At 54.0% G+C, this 23,836-nt stretch overlaps 1 protein-coding gene across 1 annotated transcript in view; it reads left to right on the top strand.

The window, feature by feature from the left end:
* The window catches only part of LOC128694353 (uncharacterized), a 276,301-nt gene that overhangs the window by 240,718 nt on the left and 11,747 nt on the right, over positions 1-23,836 (top strand). Inside the window, exon 6 of the mRNA XM_070093513.1 lies at positions 15,095-15,224. Within this exon, the coding sequence (XP_069949614.1) occupies positions 15,095-15,224 (130 nt within the window). The remainder of the gene's footprint in view (positions 1-15,094; positions 15,225-23,836) is intronic.

The following is a 23,836-nucleotide window of genomic DNA, read 5'->3' as shown; positions in this document are numbered from 1 at the left end:
GACTGCCAGGCCTGGTGTGGTCTTGACTGCCAGGCCTGGTGTGGTCGTGAGTACCAGGCCTCTTGCCTGCCAGGCCTTGTGTGGTCTTGACTGCCAGGCCTGGTGTGGTCTTGACTGCCAGGCCTGGTGTGGTCTTGACTGCCAGGCCTGGTGTGGTCTTGACTGCCAGGCCTGGTGTGGTCTTGACTGCCAGGCCTGGTGTGGTCTTGACTGCCAGGCCTGGTGTGGTCTTGACTGCCAGGCCTGGTGTGGTCTTGACTGCCAGGCCTGGTGTGGTCTTGACTGCCAGGCCTGGTGAGGTCTTGACTGCCAGGCCTGGTGTGGTCTTGACTGCCAGGCCTGGTGTGGTCTTGACTGCCAGGCCTGGTGTGGTCTTGACTGCCAGGCCTGGTGTGGTCTTGACTGCCAGGCCTGGTGTGACTGTCTTGACTGCCAGGCCTGGTGTGGTCTTGACTGCCAGGCCTGGTGTGGTCTTGACTGCCAGGCCTGGTGTGGTCTTGACTGCCAGGCCTGGTGTGGTCTTGACTGCCAGGCCTGGTGTGGTCTTGACTGCCAGGCCTGGTGTGGTCTTGACTGCCAGGCCTGGTGTGGTCTTGACTGCCAGGCCTGGTGTGGTCTTGACTGCCAGGCCTGGTGTGGTCTTGACTGCCAGGCCTGGTGTGGTCTTGACTGCCAGGCCTGGTGTGGTCTTGACTGCCAGGCCTGGGGTGGTCTTGACTGCCAGGCCTGGTGTGGTCTTGACTGCCAGGCCTGGTGTGGTCTTGACTGGTCTTGACTGCCAGGCCTGGTGTGGTCTTGACTGCCAGGCCTGGTGTGGTCTTGACTGCCAGGCCTGGTGTGGTCTTGACTGCCAGGCCTGGTGTGGTCTTGACTGCCAGGCCTGGTGTGGTCTTGACTGCCAGGCCTGGTGTGGTCTTGACTGCCAGGCCTGGTGGTCTTGACTGCCAGGCCTGGTGTGGTCTTGACTGCCAGGCCTGGTGTCTTGACTGCCAGGCCTGGTGTGGTCTTGACTGCCAGGCCTGGTGTGGTCTTGACTGCCAGGCCTGGTGTGGTCTTGACTGCCAGGCCTGGTGAGGTCTTGACTGCCAGGCCTGGTGTGGTCTTGACTGCCAGGCCTGGTGAGGTCTTGACTGCCAGGCCTGGTGTGGTCTTGACTGCCACTGCCAGGCCTGGTGTGGTCTTGACTGCCAGGCCTGGTGAGGTCTTGACTGCCAGGCCTGGTGTGGTCTTGACTGCCAGGCCTGGTGTGGTCTTGACTGCCAGGCCTGGTGTGGTCTTGACTGCCAGGCGTGGTGTGGTCTTGACTGCCAGGCCTGGTGTGGTCTTGACTGCCAGGCCTGGTGAGGTCTTGACTGCCAGGCCTGGTGTGGTCTTGACTGCCAGGCCTGGTGTGGTCTTGACTGCCAGGCCTGGTGTGGTCTTGACTGCCAGGCCTGGTGAGGTCTTGACTGCCAGACCTGGTGTGGTCTTGACTGCCAGGCCTGGTGAGGTCTTGACTGCCAGGCCTGATGTGGTCTTGACTGCCAGGCCTGGTGTGGTCTTGACTGCCAGGCCTGGTGTGGTCTTGACTGCCAGGCCTGGTGAGGTCTTGACTGCCAGGCCTGGTGTGGTCTTGACTGCCAGGTCTGGTGTGGTCTTGACTGCCAGGCCTGGTGTGGTCTTGACTGCCAGGCCTGGTGAGGTCTTGACTGCCAGGCCTGGTGTGGTCTTGACTGCCAAGCCTGGTGTGGTCTTGACTGCCAGGCCTGGTGTGGTCTTGACTGCCAGGCCTGGTGAGGTCTTGAATGCCAGGCCTGGTGTGGTCTTGACTGCCAGGCCTGGTGTGGTCTTGACTGCCAGGCCTGGTGTGGTCTTGACTGCCAGGCCTGGTGTGGTCTTGACTGCCAGGCGTGGTGTGGTCTTGACTGCCAGGCCTGGTGTGGTCTTGACTGCCAGGCCTGGTGTGGTCTTGACTGCCAGGCCTGGTGTGGTCTTGACTGCCAGGCCTGGTGTGGTCTTGACTGCCAGGCCTGCTGTGGTCTTGACCGCCAGACCTGGTGTGGTCTTGACTGCCAGGCCTGGTGTGGTCTTGACTGCCAGGCCTGGTGTGGTCTTGACCGCCAGGCCTGGTGTGGTCTTGACCGCCAGGCCTGGTGTGGTCTTGACTGCCAGGCCTGGTGTGGTCTTGACTGCCAGGCCTGGTGTGGTCTAGACTGCCAGGCCTGGTGTGGTCTTGACTGCCAGGCCTGATGTGGTCTTGACCGCCAGGTCTGGTGTGGTCTTGACTGCCAGGCCTGATGTGATCTTGACTGCCAAGCCTGATGTGGTCTTGACCGCCAGGCCTGGTGTGGTCTTGACTGCCAGGCCTGGTGTGGTCTTGACTGCCAGGCCTGGTGTGGTCTTGACTGCCATGCCTGGTGAGGTCTTGACTGCCAGGCCTGGTGAGGTCTTGAATGCCAGGACTGGTGTGGTCTTGACTGCCAGGCCTGGTGTGGTCTTGACTGGCAGGCCTGTTGTGGTCTTGACTGCCAGGCCTGGTGAGGTCTTGACTGCCAGGCCTAGTGTGGTCTTGACTGCCAGGCCTGGTGTGGTCTTGACTGCCAGGCCTGGTGTGGTCTTGACTGCCAGGCTTGGTGTGGTCTTGACCGCCAGGCCTGGTGTGGTCTTGACTGCCAGGCCTGGTGTGGTCTTGACCGCCAGGCCTGATTTGGTCTTGACCGCCAGGCCTGGTGTGGTCTTGACTGCCAGGCCTTGTGTGGTCTTGACTGCCAGGCCTGGTGTGGTCTTGACTGCCAGGACTCGTGAGGTCTTGACTGCCAGGCCTGGGGAGGTCTTGACTGCCAGGCCTGGTGTGGTCTTGACTGCCAGGCCTGGCGTGGTCTTGACTGCCAGGCCTGGTGTGGTCTTGACTGCCAGGCCTGGGGAGGTCTTGACTGCCAGGCCTGGTGTGGTCTTGACTGCCAGGCCTGGTGTGGTCTTGACTGCCAGGCCTGGTGTGGTCTTGACTGCCAGGCCTGGTGAGGTCTTGACTGCCAGGCCTGGTGTGGTCTTGACTGCCAGGCCTGGTGTGGTCTTGACTGCCAGGCCTGGTGTGGTCTTGACTGCCAGGCCTGGTGTGGTCTTGACTGCCAGGCCTGGTGTGGTCTTGACTGCCAGGCCTGGTGTGGTCTTGACTGCCAGGCCTGGTGTGGTCTTGACCGCCAGGCCTGGTCTGGTCTTGACCGCCAGGCCTGGTGTTGTCTTGACTGCCAGGCCTGGTGTGGTCTTGACTGCCAGGCCTGATGTGGTCTTGACCGCCAGGCCTGGTGTGGTCTTGACTGCAAGGCCTGGTGTGGTCTTGACTGCCAGGCCTGGTGTGGTCTTGACTGCCAGGCCTGGTGAGGTCTTGACTGCCAGGCCTGGTGAGGTCTTGAATGCCAGGCCTGGTGTGGTCTTGACTGCCAGGCCTGGTGTGGTCTTGACTGCCAGGCCTGGTGTGGTCTTGACTGCCACGCCTGGTGAGGTCTTGACTGCCAGGCCTGGTGTGGTCTTGACTGCCAGGCCTGGTGTGGTCTTGACTGCCAGGCCTGGTGTGGTCTTGACTGCCAGGCCTGGTGTGGTCTTGACTGCCAGGCCTGGTGTGGTCTTGACTGCCAGGCATGGTGTGGTCTTGACTGCCAGGCCTGGTGTGGTCTTGACTGCCAGGCGTGGTGTGGTCTTGACTGCCAGGCGTGGTGTGGTCTTGACTGCCAGGCCTGGTGTGGTCTTGACTGCCAGGCCTGGTGTGGTCTTGACTGCCAGGCCTGGTGAGGTCTTGACTGCCAGGCCTGGTGAGGTCTTAACTGCCAGGCCTGGTGTGGTCTTGACTGCCAGGCCTGGTGTGGTCTTGACTGCCAGGCGTGGTGTGGTCTTGACTGCCAGGCCTGGTGAGGTCTTGACTGCCAGGCCTGGTGTGGTCTTGACTGCCAGGCCTGGTGAGGTCTTGACTGCCAGGCCTGGTGTGGTCTTGACTGCAAGGCCTGGTGTGGTCTTGACTGCCAGGCCTGGTGTGGTCTTGACTGCCAGGCCAGGTGAGGTCTTGACTGCCAGGCCTGGTGTGGTCTTGACTGCCAGGCCTGGTGTGGTCTTGACTGCCAGGCCTTGTGTGGTCTTGACTGCCAGGCCTGGTGTGGTCTTGACTGCCAGGCCTGGTGTGGTCTTGACTGCCAGGCCTGTTGTGGTCTTGACTGCCAGGCCTGGTGAGGTCTTGACTGCCAGGCCTGGTGAGGTCTTGACTGCCAGGCCTGGTGTGGTCTTGACTGCCAGGCCTGGTGTGGTCTTGACTGCCAGGCCTGGTGTGGTCTTGACTGCCAGGCCTGGTGAGGTCTTGACTGCCAGGCCTGGTGTGGTCTTGACTGCCAGGCCTGGTGAGGTCTTGACTGCCAGGCCTGGTGTGGTCTTGACTGCAAGGCCTGGTGTGGTCTTGACTGCCAGGCCTGGTGTGGTCTTGACTGCCAGGCCTGGTGAGGTCTTGACTGCCAGGCCTGGTGTGGTCTTGACTGCCAGGCCTGGTGTGGTCTTGACTGCCAGGCCTGGTGTGGTCTTGACTGCCAGGCGTGGTGTGGTCTTGACTGCCAGGCCTGGTGTGGTCTTGACTGCCAGGCCTGGTGAGGTCTTGACTGCCAGGCCTGGTGTGGTCTTGACTGCCAGGCCTGGTGTGGTCTTGACTGCCAGGCCTGGTGTGGTCTTGACTGCCAGGCCTTGTGAGGTCTTGACTGCCAGACCTGGTGTGGTCTTGACTGCCAGGCCTGGTGAGGTCTTGACTGCCAGGCCTGGTGTGGTCTTGACTGCCAGGCCTGGTGTGGTCTTGACTGCCAGGCCTGGTGTGGTCTTGACTGCCAGGCCTGGTGAGGTCTTGACTGCCAGGCCTGGTGTGGTCTTGACTGCCAGGCCTGGTGTGGTCTTGACTGCCAGGCCTGGTGTGGTCTTGACTGCCAGGCCTGGTGTGGTCTTGACTGCCAGGCCTGGTGAGGTCTTGACTGCCAGGCCTGGTGTGGTCTTGACTGCCAAGCCTGGTGTGGTCTTGACTGCCAGGCCTGGTGTGGTCTTGACTGCCAGGCCTGATGTGGTCTTGACCGCCAGGTCTGGTGTGGTCTTGACTGCCAGGCCTGGTGTGATCTTGACTGCCAAGCCTGATGTGGTCTTGACCGCCAGGCCTGGTGTGGTCTTGACTGCCAGGCCTGGTGTGGTCTTGACTGCCAGGCCTGGTGTGGTCTTGACTGCCAGGCCTGGTGAGGTCTTGACTGCCAGGCCTGGTGAGGTCTTGAATGCCAGGCCTGGTGTGGTCTTGACTGCCAGGCCTGGTGTGGTCTTGACTGCCAGGCCTGTTGTGGTCTTGACTGCCAGGCCTGGTGAGGTCTTGACTGCCAGGCCTAGTGTGGTCTTGACTGCCAGGCCTGGTGTGGTCTTGACTGCCAGGCCTGGTGTGGTCTTGACTGCCAGGCCTGGTGTGGTCTTGACCGCCAGGCCTGGTGTGGTCTTGACTGCCAGGCCTGGTGTGGTCTTGACTGCCAGGCCTGATTTGGTCTTGACCGCCAGGCCTGGTGTGGTCTTGACTGCCAGGCCTGGTGTGGTCTTCACTGCCAGGCCTGGTGTGGTCTTGACTGCCAGGCCTGGTGAGGTCTTGACTGCCAGGCCTGGTGTGGTCTTGACTGCCAGGCCTGGTGTGGTCTTGACTGCCAGGCCTGGTGTGGTCTTGACTGCCAGGCCTGGTGTGGTCTTGACTGCCAGGCCTGGTGTGGTCTTGACTGCCAGGCCTGGTGTGGTCTTGACTGCCAGGCCTGGTGTGGTCTTCACCGCCAGGCCTGGTGTGGTCTTGACCGCCAGGCCTGGTGTGGTCTTGACTGCCAGGCCTGGTGTGGTCTTGACTGCCAGGCCTTATGTGGTCTTGACCGCCAGGCCTGGTGTGGTCTTGACTGCAAGGCCTGGTATGGTCTTGACTGCCAGGATTGGTGTGGTCTTGACTGCCAGGCCTGGTGAGGTCTTGACTGCCAGGCCTGGTGAGGTCTTGAATGCCAGGCCTGGTGTGGTCTTGACTGCCAGGCCTGGTGTGGTCTTGACTGCCAGGCCTGGTGTGGTCTTGACTGCCAGGCCTGGTGAGGTCTTGACTGCCAGGTCTGGTGTGGTCTTGACTGCCAGGCCTGGTGTGGTCTTGACTGCCAGGCCTGGTGTGGTCTTGACTGCCAGGCCTGGTGTGGTCTTGACTGCCAGGCCTGGTGTGGTCTTGACTGCCAGGCTTGGTGTGGTCTTGACCGCCAGGCCTGGTGTGGTCTTGACTGCCAGGCCTGGTGTGGTCTTGACTGCCAGGCCTGATGTGGTCTTGACCGCCAGGCCTGGTATGGTCTTGACTGCCAGGCCTGGTGTGGTCTTGACTGCCAGGCCTGGTGTGGTCTTGACTGCCAGGCCTGGTGAGGTCTTGACTGCCAGGCATTGGGAGGTCTTGACTGCCAGGCCTGGTGTGGTCTTGACTGCCAGGCCTGGTGTGGTCTTGACTGCCAGGCCTGGTGTGGTCTTGACTGCCAGGCCTGGGGAGGGCTTGACTGCCAGGCCTGGTGTGGTCTTGACTGCCAGGCCTGGTGTGGTCTTGACTGCCAGGCCTGGTGTGGTCTTGACTGCCAGGCCTGGTGAGGTCTTGACTGCCAGGCCTGGTGTGGTCTTGACAGCCAGGCCTGGTGTGGTCTTGACTGCCAGGCCTGGTGTGGTCTTGACTGCCAGGCCTGGTGTGGTCTTGACTGCCAGGCCTGGTGTGGTCTTGACTGGCAGGCCTGGTGTGGTCTTGACTGCCAGGCCTGTTGTGGTCTTGACTGCTAGGCTTGGTGTGGCCATGACTGCCAGGCTTGGTGTGGTCTTCACTGCCAGGCCTGGTGTGGTCTTGACTGCCAGGCCTTGAATGGTCTTGACTGCAGAGCCTGGTGTGGTTTTGACTGCCAGGCCTGGTGTGGTCTTGAGTGCCAGGCCTGGTGTGGTAATGGCTGCCAGGCCTGTGTGGCCATGACTACCAGGCCTGGTGTGGTCTTGACTGCCAGGCCTGGTGTGGCCATGACTGCTAGGTCTGGTGTGGTCTTGACTGCCAGGCCTGGTGTGGCCATGACTGCCAGGTTTGGTGTGGCCATGACTGCCAGGTCTGGTGTGGTCTTGACTGCCAGGCCTGGTGTGACCATGACTGCCCGGCTTGGTGTGACCATGACTGCTAGGCCTGGTGTGGTCTTGACTGCCAGACTTGGTGTGGTCATGACTACCAGGCCTGGTGTGGCCATGACTGCCATGCCAGGGGTGGTCATGATTGCCAGGCCTGGTGTGGTCATGACTCCAAGGTCTGGTGTGGTCATGACTACCAGGCCTGGTTTGGTCATGACTGCCAGGCCTGGAGTGGTCATGTCTGCCAGGCCTGGTGTGGTCATGACTGCCAGGCCTGGAGTGGTCATGTCTGCCAGGCCTGGTGTGGTCATGACTGCTAGGCCTGGTGAGGTCATGACTGCCAGGCCTGGTGTGATCATGACTGCCAGGCCTGGTGTGGTCATGACTGCCAGGCCTGGTGTGGTCATGACTGCCAGGTTTGGTGTGGCCATGACTGCCAGGCTTATTGTGGCCATGACTGCCAAGCTTGGTGTGGCCATGACTGCCAGGCCTGATGTGGCCATGACTGCCAGGCCTGGTATTGTCATGACTGCCAGGCCTGGTATTGTCATGACTGCCAGGCCTGGTGTGGCCATGACTGCTATGTCTGGTGTGGTCTTGACTTCCAGGCCTGGTGTGGTCATGACTGCCAGGCTTGGTGTGGTCTTGACTGCCCGGCTTGGTGTGACCATGACTGCTAGGCTTGGTGTGGTCTTGACTGCCAGACTTGGTGTGGTCATGACTACCAGGCCTGGTGTGGCCATGACTGCCAGGCCAGGGGTGGTAATGATTGCCAGGCCTGGTGTGGTATTGACAACCAGGCCTGGTGTGGTCATGACTGTCAGTCCTGGTGTGGTCATGACTGTCAGTCCTGGTGTGGTCATGACTCCAAGGCCTGGTGTGGTCATGACTGCCAGGCCTGGAGTTGTCATGTCTGCCAGGCCTGGTGTGGTCATGACTGCTAGGCCTGGTGAGGTCATGACTGCCAGGCCTGGTGTGGTCATGACTGCCAGGCCTGGTGTGGTCATGACTGCCAGGCCTGGTTTGGTCATGACTGCCAGGCTTATTGTGGCCATGACTGCCAAGCTTGGTGTGGCCATGACTGCCAGGCCTGGTGTGGTCATTACTGCCAGGCCTGGTATTGCCATGACTGCCAGGCCTGGTGTGGCCATGACTGCCAGACCTGGTATTGCCATGACTGCCAGGCCTGGTGTGGCCATGACTGCCAGGCCTGGTATTGCCATGACTGCCAGGCCTGGTGTGGCCATGGCTGCCAGACCTGGTGTGGCCATGACTGTCAGGCCTGGTGTGGCCATGACTGCCAGACCTGGTGTGGCCATGACTGCCAGGCCTGGTGTGGCCATGACTGCCAGGCCTGGTGTATTCTTGATTAGCAGACTGGTGTTCTCTTGACAGTCAGGCCTTGTGTGGTCTTGACTGCATGGCCTGGTGTGATCTTGACTGCCAGGCCTGGTGTGGTCTTGACTGCCAGGCCTGATGTGGTCTTCACTGCAAGGCCTCGTGTGGTCTTGACTGCCAGGCCTCGTGTGGTCTTGACTGCCAGGCCTGGTGTCCTCTTGACTACCAGGCCTTCTGTTGTCTTTATAGCCCGACCAGATGTGGTCTTGTCTGCCAGGCCTCGTGTGTTCTTGACAGCCAGGCCTTGAATGGTCTTGACTGTCAGACCTGGTGTGGTCTTGACCGCCATGCCTGGTGTGGTCTTGACTGCCAGGCCTGGTGTGGTCTCGACTGCCAGGCCTGGTATGGTCTTGACTGGCAGGCCTGGTGTGATCTTGACTGCCAGGCGTGGTCTGGTCTTGACTACCAGGCCTGGTGCGGTCTTGACAGCCAGGCCTGGTGCGATCTTGTTTGCCAAGCCTTGTGTGGTCTTTACTGCCAGAACTGGTGTGGTCTTGAGTGCCAGGCCTGGTGTTGTCTTGACAGCCAGACCTGATGTGGTGTTGACTGCCAGACCTGATGTGATCTTGACTGCCAGGCCTGATGTGATCTTGACTGCCAGGCCTGGTGTAGTCTTGACTGCCAGGCCTGGTGTAGTCTTGACTGCCAGGCCTGGTGTAGTCTTGACTGCCAGGCCTGGTGTAGTCTTGACTGCCAGGCCTGGTGTAGTCTTGACTGCCAGGCCTGGTGTAGTCTTGACTGCAAGGCCTTGTGTTGCCTTGAGAGCCAGGCCTGGTGTGGTCTTGACTGCCAGGCCTGCTCTGGTCTTGATTGCCAGGTTTACTGTGGTCTTGTCTGCCAGGTCTGGTGTGGTCTTGACTGCAAGGCTTGGTGTGCTCTTGACTGCCAGGCCAGGTGTGATATTAACTGCCAGGTTCTCTGTGGTTTTGACTGGCAGGCCTGATGTGGTCTTGACAGACAGACCTTCTGTGGTCTTGACTGCCAGGCCTGGTGTGGACGTGATTGCCAGGCCTATTGCAGCCTTGAGTGGCAAGCCTGGTGTGGTCTTGACTGCATAGCCTGGTGTGATCTTGACTGCCAGGCCTGGTGAGGTCTTGACTGCCAGGCCTGATGTGGTCTTGACAGCATAGCCTGGTGTGATCTTGACTGCCAGGCCTGGTGAGGTCTTGACTGCCAGGCCTGATGTGGTCTTGACTGCCAGGCCTCGTGTGTTCTTCACTGCCAGGTCTGGTGTGGTCTTGACAGTCAGGCCTTGTTTGGTCTTGAGTGTCAGACCTGGTGTCGTCTTGACTGCCATGCCTGGTGTGGGCTTGATTGCCAGGCCTGGTTTGGTTATGACTGACAGGCCTGGTGTGATTTTGACTTCCAGGCTTGGTGTGGTCTGTTGTCTTCAGAGCCAGGCCTGGTGTGGCCTTGACTGCCAGGCCTGGTGCGGCCTTGACTGCCAGGCATTGTGTGGTCTTGACTCGCAGGAACGGTGTGCTCTTCTCTGCTAAGCCTTGTGTGGTCCTGAGTGGCAGGCATGTTGTGGTCTTGACGGAGAGGCTTGGTGTGGTCATGACGGTCAGGCCTGGTGTGGTCTTGACTGACAGGCCCGGTATGGTCCTGACTGCCAGGTCTGGTGTGGTTTTGACTGGCTGGCCTGGTGTGGTCTTGACGGCCAGGCCTGGTGTGGCCTTGACTGCCAGGCCTGGTGCGGAATTGACTGCCAGGCATTGTGTGGTCTTGACTCGCAGAAACGGTGTGCTCTTCTCTGCTAAGCCTGGTGTGGTCCTGAGTGGCAGGCATGTTGTGGTCTTGACGGAGAGGCTTGGTGTGGTCATGACGGCCAGGCCTGGTGTGGTCTTGACTGACAGGCCCGGTATGGTCCTGACTGCAAGGTCTGGTGTGGTTTTGACTGGCTTACCTGGTGTGGTCTTGACGGCCAGGCCTGGTGTGGTCTTGACTTCCAGGCTTTGTGTGGTCTTGACTGGCAGGCCTGATGTGGACTTGACAGCCAGGCCTGGTGTGGTCTTGGCTGGCATCCCAGGTGTGGTCTTGAATGGCTGGCGTCGTGTGGTCTTGACTGCCACTCCAGGTGTGGTCTTGTCTCTCATCCTTTGTGTGCTCTTGGCTGGCAGGCCTATTGTGGTGTTGACTGCCAGGGCTGGTGTGGACTTGACAGACAGGCCTGATGTGGTCTTGTCTGCCAGGCCTGGTGTGTTCTTGACAGCCAGGCCTGGTATGGTCTTGACTGTCAGGTCTGGTGTGGTCTTGACTGCCAGACCTGGTGTGGTCTTGACTGCCAGGCCTGGTACGGCCTTGACTGCCAGGTTTTGTGTGGTCTTGACTCGCAGGTCTGGTGTGGTCTTGACTGGTAGGCATGGTGTGATCTTGAGTAGCAAGCATGGTGGGGTCGTGACTGCCAGGCTTGATGTGATTTTGACTGAGAGGCCTGGTGTGATCTTGACAGCCAGGCCTTGTGTGGTCTTGATCGGCAGGCCTGGTGTGGTCTTGACAGCCAGGCCTTGTTCGGTTTTGACTGGCAGGCTTGGTGTGGTTTTGACTGCCAGGCATCGTGTGGTCTTGACTGGGAGGTGTGGTGTTGTCTTCACAACATTGTCTGGTGTGGTCTTGACTGGTAGGCCTGGTGGTCTTGACAGCGTGGCCTGGTGAGGTTTTGAGTGGCAGGCCTGGTGTTGTCTTGACTGCTAGGTCTGGTGTGGTCTTGACAGCCATGCCTGGTGTATACTTAACTTCCAGGCTTGGTGTTGTCTTGGCTGACAAGCCTGGTGTGGTCTTGACTGGTAGGCCTGGTGTAGTCTTGTCTACTAGGCCTGGAGTGGTCTTGACTAGCAGGCCTGTTGTGGTCTTGACTGCGAGGCGTGGTGTGGTCTTGACTGCCAGGCCTGGTGTGGTCTTGACGGCCAGGCCTGGTGTGGTCTTAACTGGTAGACCTGTTGTGGTGTTGGCAGCCAGGCCTGGTGTGGTGTTGATTGGCAGGCTTGGTGTGATCTTGACTGCCAGGCCTTGTGTGGTCATGACTGTCATGTTTGGTTTGGTCTTGACTGGTAGGCCTGTTGTGGTCTTGACAGAGAGATCTGGTGTGGTCTTGACTGGCACGCCTGGTGTGGTCTTGTCTGGCAGGCCCGGTGTGGTATTGACTGCCAGATGTGATGTGGTCTTGACTGCCAAGCCTGGTGTTGTCTTGACAGCCAGGCCTGGTGTGGTCTTGACTGGCACGCCTGGTGTGGTGTTGACTGCCGGACCTGGTGTGGTTTTGACTGCTAGGCCTGGTGTGGTCTCGACAGCCAGGCCTGTTGTTGTCTTGTCTGCCAGTCCTGATGTGGTGTTGACTGCCAGGCCTGGTGTTTTCTTGACAGTCAGGCTTGGTGTGGTATTGACTGCATGGCCTGGTGTGGTCTTGACTGCCAGGCTTGGTGTGATCTTCACTGCCAGGCCTGGTGTGGTCTTGACTGTCAGGCCTGGCGTGGTCTTGACTGCCAGGACTGGTGTGGTCTTGTCTGAAAGGCCTGGTGTCGTCTTGACTGGCAGGCCTGATGTGGTCTTGACTTTCACGCCTGGTGTGATCTTGACTGCTAAGCCTGGTGTGGTCTTGACAGTCAGACCTGGTGTGGTCTTGACTGCCAGGAGTGGTGTTGTCTTGACTGCCAGGCCTTTTGTAATCTTGACTGGCAGGCCTTGTGTGGTCTTGAGTAGCAGGCTTGGTGTGGTCTTGACTGCCAGGCCGGGTGTGGTCTTGACTTTCCGTCCTTATATGGTCTTGACTGTCAGGCTTGGTGTGGTCTTGACAGCCAGGCCTGGTGTGGTCTTGACTGGCAGGTCTAGTGTGGTCTTGACAGCCAGGCGTTATGTGGTTTTTACTGGCACGCTTTGTGTGGTCTTGACTGCCAGGCTTCGTGTAGTCTTGACTGCCAGGCCTGGTGTGGTCATGACTGGCAGGCCAGGAGTGGTCTAGTCATCTAGGCCTTGTGTGGTCTTGACTGCCAGGCTTGGTGTGATCTAGACATCTAGGCCTGGTGTTGTCTTGACTGGTATGCCTTGTGTGATCTTGACTGCCTGGCTTGGTGTGGTCTTGACTGGGAGGCGTGGTGTGGTCTTGACAGCCTGGCTTGGTGTGGTCTTGACTGCCAGGTCTGGTGTGGTCTTGACAGCGAGGCCTGGTGTGGTCTTGACTGCCAGGCTTGGTGTGCTCTTGACTGCCATGCTTGGTGTGGTTTTTGACTGCCAAGCCTAGTTTGGTCTTGACAGCCAGGCATGATGTGGTCTTGACTGCCAGGCCTGGTGTGGTTTTGACTGCCAGACCTTGTGTGGTCTTGACTAGTAGGCCTCGTGTAGTATTGACTGCCAAGAATGATGTGGTCTTGATTGCCAGGCATGATGTGGTCTTGACTGCCAGGCGTGGTGTGGTCTTGACTGCCAGGCCTGTTGTGGTTTTGACTGCCAGACCTTGTGTGGTCTTGACTAGCAGGCCTCGTGTAGTATTGACTTCCAGGCATGATGTGATCTTGACTGCCAGGCATGATGTGGTCTTGACTGCCAGGCCTGGTGTGGTCTTGACTGCCAGGCCTGGTGTGGTCTTGACTGCCAGGCCTGGTGTGGTCTTGACTGCCAGGCCTGGTGTGGTCTTGACTGCCAGGCGTGGTGTGGTCTTGACTGCCAGGCCTGGTGTGGTTTTGACTGCCAGACCTTGTGTGGTCTTGACTAGCAGGCCTCGTGTAGTATTGACTGCCAGGCATGATGTGATCTTGACTGCCAGGCATGATGTGGTCTTGACTGCCAGGCGTGGTGTGGTCTTGACTGCCAGGCCTGGTGTGGTCTTGACTGCCAGGCGTGGTGTGGTCTTGACTGCCAGGCGTGGTGTGGTCTTGACTGCCAGGCGTGGTGTGGTCTTGACTTCCAGGCCTGGTGTGGTCTTGACTGCCAGGCGTGGTGTGGTCTTGACTGCCAGGCGTAGTGTGGTCTTGACTGCCAGGCCTGGTGTGGTCTTGACTGCCAGGCGTAGTGTGGTTTTGACTGCCAGACCTTGTGTGGTCTTGACTAGCAGGCCTCGTGTAGTATTGACTGCCATTCATGATGTGATCTTGACTGCCAGGCATGATGTGGTCTTGACTGCCAGGCCTGGTGTGGTCTTGACTGCCAGGCCTGGTGTGGTCTTGACTGCCAGGCGTGGTGTGGTCTTGACTGCCAGGCGTGGTGTGGTCTTGACTTCCAGGCGTGGTGTGGTCTTGACTGCCAGGCGTGGTGTGGTCTTGACTGCCAGGCGTGGTGTGGTCTTGACTGCCAGGCGTGGTGTGGTATTGACTTCCAGGCGTGGTGTAGTCTTGACTGCCAGGCGTGGTGTGGTCTTGACTGCCAGGCGTAGTGTGGTCTTGACTGCCAGGCGTGGTGTGGTCTTGACTGCCAGGCGTGGTGTGGTCTTGACTTCCAGGCGTGGTGTAGTCTTGACTGCCAGGCGTGGTGTGGTCTTGACTGCCAGGCCTGGTGTGGTCTTGACCTCCAGTCCTCTCCTATTCTTTTGTTCATGTTCATTCCACTATCATTCTCTGACTTTTACTCTATCAATTTTTCCTGCACCTGGCTGAGTCCTGACAGTGGGCCAGAAGAGGACGCGTACCAACTTAATTTCCGTCCTTGTGGGAGGTTCGCAATGGTCCCTTATAGTGATTATTATTATTATTATTATTATTATTATTATTATTATTATTATTATTATTATTATTATTATTATTATTATTATTATTATTATTGTTAGTAGTTGAAGTAGTAGTAGCTCTAGTAATAGTAGCAGTAGTAGTAGTAGCTCTAGTAATAGTAGCAGTAGTAATAGTAGTAGTAGTAGTAGTAGTAGTGGCAGCAGTAGTAATAGTAGTAGTAGTAGTAGTAGTAGTAGTAGTAGTTATAGTAGCAGTAGTAGTAGTAGTTATACCAGCAGTAGCAGTAGTAGTAGTAGTAGTAGTAGTAGTAGCAGTAGTAGTGGCAGTAGTAGTAGTAGTAGTAGTAGTGGGAGTAGTATTAGTAGTAGTAGTAGTAGTAGTTATAGCAGTAGCAGTAGTAGTAGTTGTAGTAGTAGTAGTAGTAGTAGTGGCAGTAGTAGTAGTAGTAGTAGTTGTAGTAGTAGTAGTAGTAGTAGTGGCAGTAGTAGTAGTAGTAGTGGCAGTAGTAGTAGTAGCAGTAGTAGTAGTTATAGTAGCAGTAGCAGTAGTAGTAGTAGTAGTAGTAGTGGCAGTAGTAGTAGTAGCAGTAGTAGTAGTTATAGTAGCATTAGTAGAAGTAGTAATAGTAGTAGGAATTGTAGTAGCAGTAGTAGTAGTAGTAGAAGCAGTAGTAGTAGTAGTAGTAGTAGCAATTGTATTAGTAGGTGGCACTGTTACTGCTGCTTACACCGTAGCTGACGCCGTTATCACTGTAGCTGATACAGTTATCACTGTAGCTGACACGGTTATCACTGTAGCTGACACAGTTATCACTGCTGCTGATAGAGTTATCACTGCTGCTGATACAGTTATCACTGCTGCTGACACAGTTATCACTGCTGCTGACACTCTCCTTGTCTCGACAGATAGCGTCAGCGGGTGGCAGTCTACGGGCAGAGTGCCGGCTGACACTGGGCACTCACACACTCTCCACTCACAAGACACTTAGAGTGCGAGTCCGTATGATCTCCTACGTCAGTAACTACCACTCCACAGGTCAGTACCAGGTACTTCCCAGGGAGATTACCAAGTACTTCTCAGGTACAGTACAAGTTCTTCCCTGGTGGAGTACCAAGTACTTCCCAGGTACAGTACAAGTACTTCCCTGGTGGAGTACCAAGTGCTTCCCAGGTACAGTACAAGTACTTCCCTGGTGGAGTACCAAGTACTTACCAGGTACAGTACAAGTGCTTCCCTGGTGGAGTACCAAGTACTTCCCAGGTGGAGTACCAAACACTTCCCAAGTGGAGTACCAAGTACTTCCCAGGCACAGTACAAGTACTTCCCTGGAAGAGTACTAAGTACTTCCCAGTTGGAGTACCAAACACTTCCCAGGTGGAGTACCAGGTATTTCCCAGGTACAGTAGAAGTACTTCCCTGGTTGACTATCAAGTACTTCCCAGGTGGAGCAGCAAGGAATTCCCAGGTACAGTACAAGTACTTTCCTGGTGGAATACCAAACACTTCCTAGGTGGAGTACCAAGGGTTTTCCAGGTGAGTACAAAGTACTTCACGGGTTCAGTACTAAGTATTTCCCAAGTGGAGTATCAAGTTCTTCCCAGGTGGAGCACCAAACACTTCCCAGTGGAGTACCATGTATTTCCCAAGTGGAGTACCAAGTATTTCCCAGATTGACTACCAAGTACTTCCCAGGTGATTACCAAGTATTTCTAGGGTGAATACAAAGTGCTTCCCAGGTGGGTATCAAGCACTTCCCAGGTGAAGTACCAAGCACTTCCCAGGTGGAGTACCAAGTACTTCCCAGGTGGAGTACCACGCACTTCCCAGGTGGAGTACCAAGTACTTCACAGGTGGAGTACCAAGTACTGCCCAGGTGAGCACCAAGTTCTTCCCAGGTGGAGCACTATTTCCCCGGTAGAATACCAAGTACTTAATAAGTGAAGTACCAAGTAGTACCAAGTGAGTACCAGCTATATCCCCCCTCCCCCAAGAGCTCCATCTCTGCAAGTCTCACTTCCCAAGTCCATCCCTTTATGAGGCACGTAAGTTCCCCAGTCTTCCATGTTAATGGGCACGTAAGTTCCCCAGTCTTCCATGTTAATGGGCACCTAAGTTCCCCAGTCTTCCATGTTAATGGGCACCTAAGTTCCCCAGTCTTCCATGTTAATGGGCACGTAAGTTCCCCAGTCTTCCATGTTAATGGGCACGTAAGTTCCCCAGTCTTCTATGTTAACGGGCACGTAAGTTGCCCAGTCTTCCATGTTAATGGGCACGTAAGTTCCCCAGTCTTCCATGTTAATGGGCACGTAAGTTCCCCAGTCTTCCATGTTAATGTGCACGTAAGTTCCCCAGTCTTCCATGTTAATGGGCACGTAAGTTCCCCAGTCTTCCATGTTAATGGGCACGTAAGTTCCCCAGTCTTCCATGTTAATGGGCACGTAAGTTCCCCAGTCTTCTATGTTAACGGGCACGTAAGTTCCCCAGTCTTCCATGTTAATGGGCACGTAAGTTCCCAGTCTTCCATGTTAATGGGCACGTAAGTTCCCCAGTCTTCCATGTTAATGTGCACGTAAGTTCCCCAGTCTTCCATGTTAATGGGCACGTAAGTTCCCCAGTCTTCCATGTTAATGGGCACGTAAGTTCCCCAGTCTTCCATGATAATGGGCACGTAAGTTCCCCAGTCTTCTATGTTAACGGGCACGTAAGTTCCCCAGTCTTCCATGTTAATGGGCACGTAAGTTCCCCAGTCTTCCATGTTAATGGGCACGTAAGTTCCCCAGTCTTCCATGTTAATGGGCACGTAAGTTCCCCAGTCTTCCATGTTAATGTGCACGTAAGTTCCCCAGTCTTCCATGTTAATGGGCACGTAAGTTCCCCAGTCTTCCATGTTAATGGGCACGTAAGTTCCCCAGTCTTCCATGTTAATGGGCACGTAAGTTCCCCAGTCTTCTATGTTAACGGGCACGTAAGTTCCCCAGTCTTCCATGTTAATGGGCACGTAAGTTCCCCAGTCTTCCATGTTAATGGGCACGTAAGTTCCCCAGTCTTCTATGTTAACGGGCACGTAAGTTCCCCAGTCTTCCATGTTAATGGGCACGTAAGTTCCCCAGTCTTCCATGTTAATGGGCACGTAAGTTCCCCAGTCTTCCATGTTAATGGGCACGTAAGATTCCCAGTCTTCTAAAAACATAATCTACCGTGTCTATAATTACTATCACATTCACTTTGATTTGTAAGGTGAAGTCCAGGATCTGTACTTAATTTACAGTATAACTTAACAAATCTTTGAGGACAACTGTGTTGTAGGGGTGTGAGCATTGTGTTGTAGAGGTGTGAGCATTGCTTACACCTACTGTCATCACCGGGAGCGGGAGCTCCATGAGCTTTTTCCTTGGAGGATAGATAATTAAAAATATATATATTAAAAAGCATTGGTATAAATAATACATATTATCGAAGTATTTGTCCAAAGTATAATAAAGAAAAACAATGAGAAATGAGGGAAAAAATTAATGAAAGCGTGTTTGTGGGGGAAGGAGGGGGAAGGGGGCAGGGGGAGGGGGAGAGGGGGAGGGGGAGAGGGGGAGAGGGGGAGAGGGGGAGAGGGGGAGGGGCTGGTTGTGTGTCACATCAAACATATACATTACATTAACACATGGAGACGAAGCGGAGTTAACCAGTGATCATCTGCTGAGTGTCTGCCAGGAGCAGCGTTACTGTTTATGTTGTGGGAGTTATTAACCAGTGATCACCTGCTGTGTGTCTGCCAGGAGCAGCGTTACTGTTTATGTTGTGGGAGTTATTAACCAGTGATCACCTGCTGAGTGTCTGCCAGGAGCAGCGTTACTCTTTATGTTGTGGGAGTTATTAACCAGTGATCACCTGCTGAGTGTCTGCCAGGAGCAGTGTTACTGTTTATGTTGTGGGAGTTATTAACCAGTGATCACCTGCTGAGTGTCTGCCAGGAGCATCGTTGCTGTTTAAGTTGTGGAAGTTATTAACCAGTGATCACCTGCTGAGTGTCTGCCAGGAGCAGTGTTACTGTTTATGTTGTGGGAGTTATTAACCAGTGATCACCTGCTGAGTGTCTGCCAGGAGCAGTGTTACTGTTTATGTTGTGGGAGTTATTAACCAGTGATCACCTGCTCAGTGTCTGCCAGGAGCAGTGTTACTGTTTATGTTGTGGGAGTTATTAACCAGTGATCACCTGCTGAGTGTCTGCCAGGAGCAGTGTTACTGTTTATGTTGTGGGAGTTATTAACCAGTGATCACCTGCTGAGTGTCTGCAAGGAGCATCGTCACTGTTTAAGTTGTGGAAGTTATTAACCAGTGATCACCTGCTGAGTGTCTGCCAGGAGCAGTGATACTGTTTATGTTGTGGGAGTTATTAACCAGTGATCACCTGCTGAGTGTCTGCCAGGAGCAGTGTTACTGTTTATGTTGTGGGAGTTATTAACCAGTGAACACCCGCGGAGTGTCTTCCAGGAGCAGTGTTACTGTTTATGTTGTGGGAGTTATTAACCAGTGATTACCTGCTGAGTGTCTGCCAGGAGCAGCGTTACGCTTATGTTGTGGGAGTTATTAACCAGTGATCACCTGCTGAGTGTCTGCCAGGAGCAGCGTTACTGTTTATGTTGTGGGAGTTATTAACCAGTGATCATCTGCTGAGGGTCTGCCAGGAGCAGCGTTACTGTTTATGTTGTGGGAGTTATTAACCAGTGATCACCTGCTGAGTGTCTGCCAGGAGCAGTGTTACTGTTTATGTTGTGGGAGTTATTAACCAGTGATCACCTGCTGAGTGTCTGCCAGGAGCAGTGTTACTGTTTATGTTGTGGGAGTTATTAACCAGTGATCACCTGCTCAGTGTCTGCCAGGAGCAGCGTTACTGTTTATGTTGTGGGAGTTATTAACCAGTGATCACCTGCTGAGTGTCTGCCAGGAGCAGCGTTACTGTTTATGTTGGGGGAGTTATTAACCAGTGATCACCTGCTGAGTGTCTGCCAGGAGCAGCATTACTGTTTATGTTGTGGGAGTTATTAACCAGTGATCACCTGCTGAGTGTCTGCCAGGAGCAGTGTTACTGTTTATGTTGTGGTAGTTATTAACCAGTGATCACCTGCTGAGTGTCTGCCAGGAGCAGCATTACTGTTTATGTTGTGGGAGTTATTAACCAGTGATCACCTGCTGAGTGTCTGCCAGGAGCAGCATTACTGTTTATGTTGTGGGAGTTATTAACGAGTGATCACCTGCTGACTGTCTGCCATGAGCAGCATTACTGTTTATGTTGTGGGAGTTATTAACCAGTGATTACCTGCTGAGTGTCTGCCAGGAGCAGCGTTACGCTTATGTTGTGGGAGTTATTAACCAGTGATCACCTGCTGAGTGTCTGCCAGGAGCAGTGTTACTGTTTATGTTGTGGGAGTTATTAACCAGTGATCATCTGCTGAGTGTCTGCCAGGAGCAGCGTTACTGTTTATGTTGTGGGAGTTATTAACCAGTGATCACCAGCAGAGTGTCTTCCAGGAGCAGTGTTACTGTTTATGTTGTGGTAGTTATTAACCGGTGATCACCTGCTGAGTGTCTGCCAGGAGCAGTGTTACTGTTTATGTTGTGGGAGTTAAGATAAGATAAGATATCGTTCGGATTTTTAACCCCGGAGGGTTAGCCACCCATGATAACCCAAGAAAGTCAGTGCGTCATCGAGGACTGTCTAACTTATTTCCATTGGGGTCCTTAATCTTGTCCCCCAGGATGCGACCCACACCAGTCGACTAACACCCAGGTACCTATTTGCTGCTAGGTGAACAGGACCACAGGTGTAAGCAAACGTGTCGAAATGTTTCCACCCGCCGGGAATCGAACCCGGGCCCTCCGTGTGTGAAGCGGGAACTTTAGCCACCAGGCCACCGGGCCACGCTAACCATTGATCACCTGCTGAGTGTCTGCCAGGAGCAGTGTTATTGTTTATGTTGTGGGAGTTATTAACCAGTGATCACCTGCTGAGTGTCTGCCAGGAGCAGCATTACTGTTTATGTTGTGGGAGTTATTAACCAGTGATCACCTGCTGAGTGTCTGCCAGGAGCAGCATTACTATTTATGTTGTGGGAGTTATTAACCAGTGTCTGCCAGGAGCAGTGTTACTGTTTATGTTGTGGGAGTTATTAACCAGTGATCACCTGTTGAGTGTCTGCCAGGAGCAGTGTTACTGTTTATGTTGTGGAAGATATTAACCAGTGATCACCTGCTGAGTGTCTGCCAGGAGCAGTGTTACTGTTTATGTTGTGGGAGTTATTAACCAGTGATCACCTGCTGAGTGTCTGCCAGGAGCAGCGTTATTGTTTATGTTGTGGGAGTTAAGATAAGATAAGATATCGTTCGGATTTTTAACCCCGGAGGGTTAGCCACCCAAGATAACCCAAGAAATTCAGTGCGTCATCGAGGACTATCTAACTTATTTCCATTGGGGTCCTTAATCTTGTCCCCCAGGATGCAACCCACACCAGTCGACTAACACCCAGGTACCTATTTGCTGCTAGGTGAACAGGACCACAGGTGTAAGCAAACGTGTCGAAATGTTTCCACCCGCCGTGAATCGAACCCGGGCCCGCCGTGTGTGAAGCGGGAGCTTTAGCCACCAGGCCACCGGACCACGCTAACCAGTGATCACCTGCTGAGTGTCTGCCAGGAGCAGTGTTACTGTTTATGTTGTGGGAGTTATTAACCAGTGATCACCTGCTGAGTGTCTGCCAGGAGCAGTGTTACTGTTTATGTTGTGGGAGTTATTAACCAGTGATCACCTGCTGAGTGTCTGCCAGGAGCAGCATTACTGTTTATGTTGTGGGAGTTATTAACCAGTGATCACCTGCTGAGTGTCTGCCAGGAGCAGCATTACTGTTTATGTTGTGGGAGTTAATAACCAGTGATCACACCTGCTGTGTGTCTGCCAGGAGCAGCATTACTGTTTATGTTGAGGGAGTTATTAACCTGTGATCACCTGCTGAGTGTCTGCCAGGAGCAGCGTTACTGTTTATGTTGTGGGAGTTATTAACCAGTGATCACCTGCTGAGTATCTGCCAGGAGCAGTGCTACTGTTTATGTTGTGGGAGTTATTAACCAGTGATCACCTGCTGAGTGTCTGCCAAACAGTGTTACTGTTTATGATGAGGGAGTTATTAACCAGTGATCACCTGCTGAGTGTCTGCCAGGAGCAGCGTTACTGTTTATGTTGTGGGAGTTATTAACCAATGATCACCTGCTGAGTGTCTGCCAGGAGCAGTGTTACTGTTTATGTTGTTGGAGTTATTAACCAGTGATCACCTCCTGAGTGTCTGCCAGGAGCAGTGTTACTGTTTATGTTGTGGGAGTTATTAACCATTGATCACCTGCTGAGTGTCTGCCAGGAGCAGCGTTACTGTTTATGTTGTGGGAGTTATTAACCAGTGATCACCTGCTGAGTGTCTGCCAGGAGCAGTGTTACTGTTTATGTTGTGCGAGTTATTAAAAAGTGATCACCTGCTGAGTGTCTGTCAGGAGCAGTGTTACTGTTTATGTTGTGGGAGTTATTAACCAGTGATCACCTGCTGAGTGTCTGCCAGGAGCAGTGTTACTGTTTATGTTGTGGAAATTATTAACCAGTGATCACCTGCTGAGTGACTGCCAGGAGCAGCATTACTGTTTATGTTGTGGGAGTTATTTACCAGTGATCACCTGCTGAGTGTCTGCCAGGAGCAGCGTTACTGTTTATGTTGTGGGAGTTATTACCCAGTGATTACCTGCTGAGTGTCTGCCAGGAGCAGCATTACTGTTTATGTTGTGGGAATTATTAACCAGTGATCACCTGCTGAGTGTCTGCCAGGAGCAGCATTACTGTTTATGCTGTGGGAGTTATTTACCAGTGATCACCTGCTGAGTGTCTGCCAGGAGGAGCGTTACTGTTTATGTTGTGGGAGTTATTACCCAGTGATCACCTGCTGAGTGTCTGCCAGGAGCAGCATTACTGTTTATGTTGTGGGAGTTATTAACCAGTGATCACCTGCTGAGTGTCTGCCAGGAGCAGCATTACTGTTTATGTTGTGGGAGTTATTAACCAGTGATTACCTACTGAGTGTCTGCCAGGAGCAGCATTACTGTTTATGTTGTGGGAGTTATTAACCAGTGATCACCTGCTGAGTGTCTGCCAGGAGCAGCATTACTGTTTATGTTGTGGGAGTTATTAACCAGTGATTACCTGCTGAGTGTCTGCCAGGAGCAGCATTACTGTTTATGTTGTGGGAGTTATTAACCAGTGATCACCTGCTGAGTGTCTGCCAGGAGCAGCATTACTGTTTATGTTGTGGGAGTTATTAACCAGTGATTACCTGCTGAGTGTCTGCCAGGAGCAGCGTTACGCTTATGTTGTGGGAGTTATTAACCAGTGATCACCTGCTGAGTGTCTGCCAGGAGCAGCATTACTGTTTATGTTGTGGGAGTTATTAACCAGTGATCACCTGCTGAGTATCTGCCAGGAGCAGTGTTACTGTTTATGTTGTGGGAGTTATTAACCAGTGATCACCTGCTGAGTGTCTGCCAGGAGCAGCGTTACTGTTTATGTTTTGTGGGAGTTATTAACCAGTGATCACCTGCTGAGTGTCTGCCAGGAGCAGCATTACTGTTTATGTTGTGGGAGTTATTAACCAGTGATCAGCTGCTGAGTGTCTGCCAGGAGAAGTGTTGCTGTTTATGTTGTAGGAGTTAAGATAAGATAATATATCGTTCGGATTTTTAACCCCGGAGGGTTAGCCACCCAGGATAACCCAAGAAAGTCAGTGCGTCATCGAGGACTGTCTAACTTATTTCCATTGGGGTCCTTAATCTTGTCCCCCAGGATGCGACCCACACCAATCGACTAACACACAGGTACCTATTTGCTGCTAGGTGAACAGGACAACAGGTGTAAGCAAACGTGTCGAAATGTTTCCACCCGCCGGGAATCGAACCCGGGCCCTCCGTGTGTGAAGCGGGAACTTTAGCCACCAGGCCACCGGGCCACACTAACCAGTGATCACCTGCTGAGTGTCTGCCAGGAGCAGTGTTATTGTTTATGTTGTGGGAGTTATTAACCAGTGATCACCTGCTGAGTGTCTGCCAGGAGCAGCATTACTGATTATGTTGTGGGAGTTATTAACCAGTGATCACCTGCTGAGTGTCTGCCAGGAGCAGCATACTATTTATGTTGTGGGAGTTATTAACCAGTGTCTGCCAGGAGCAGTGTTACTATTTATGTTGTGGGAGTTATTAACCAGTGATCACCTGGTGAGTGTCTGCCATGAGCAACACTGCTGTTTATGTTGTGGGAGTTATTTACCAGTGATCACCTGCTGAGTGTCTTCCAGGAGCAGCGTTACTGTTTATGTTGTGGGAGTTATTAACCAGTGATCACCTTCTGGGTGTCTGCCAGGAGCAGTGTTACTGTTTGTGTTGTGGGAGTTATTAACCAGTGATCACCTGCTGAGTGTCTGCCAGGAGCAGTGTTTCTGTTAACGTTGTGGGAGTTATTAACCAGTGATCACCTGCTGAGTGTCTGCCAGGAGCAATGTTACTGTTTATGTTGTGGGAGTTATTAAAAAGTGATCACCTGCAGAGTGTCTGCCAGGAGCAGTGTTACTGTT

Source organism: Cherax quadricarinatus, chromosome 43, assembly GCF_038502225.1.
Source record: "Cherax quadricarinatus isolate ZL_2023a chromosome 43, ASM3850222v1, whole genome shotgun sequence".
Classification (NCBI taxonomy): Eukaryota; Metazoa; Arthropoda; class Malacostraca; order Decapoda; family Parastacidae; genus Cherax; species Cherax quadricarinatus.
This window is presented reverse-complemented; position numbering and strand designations above follow the sequence as displayed.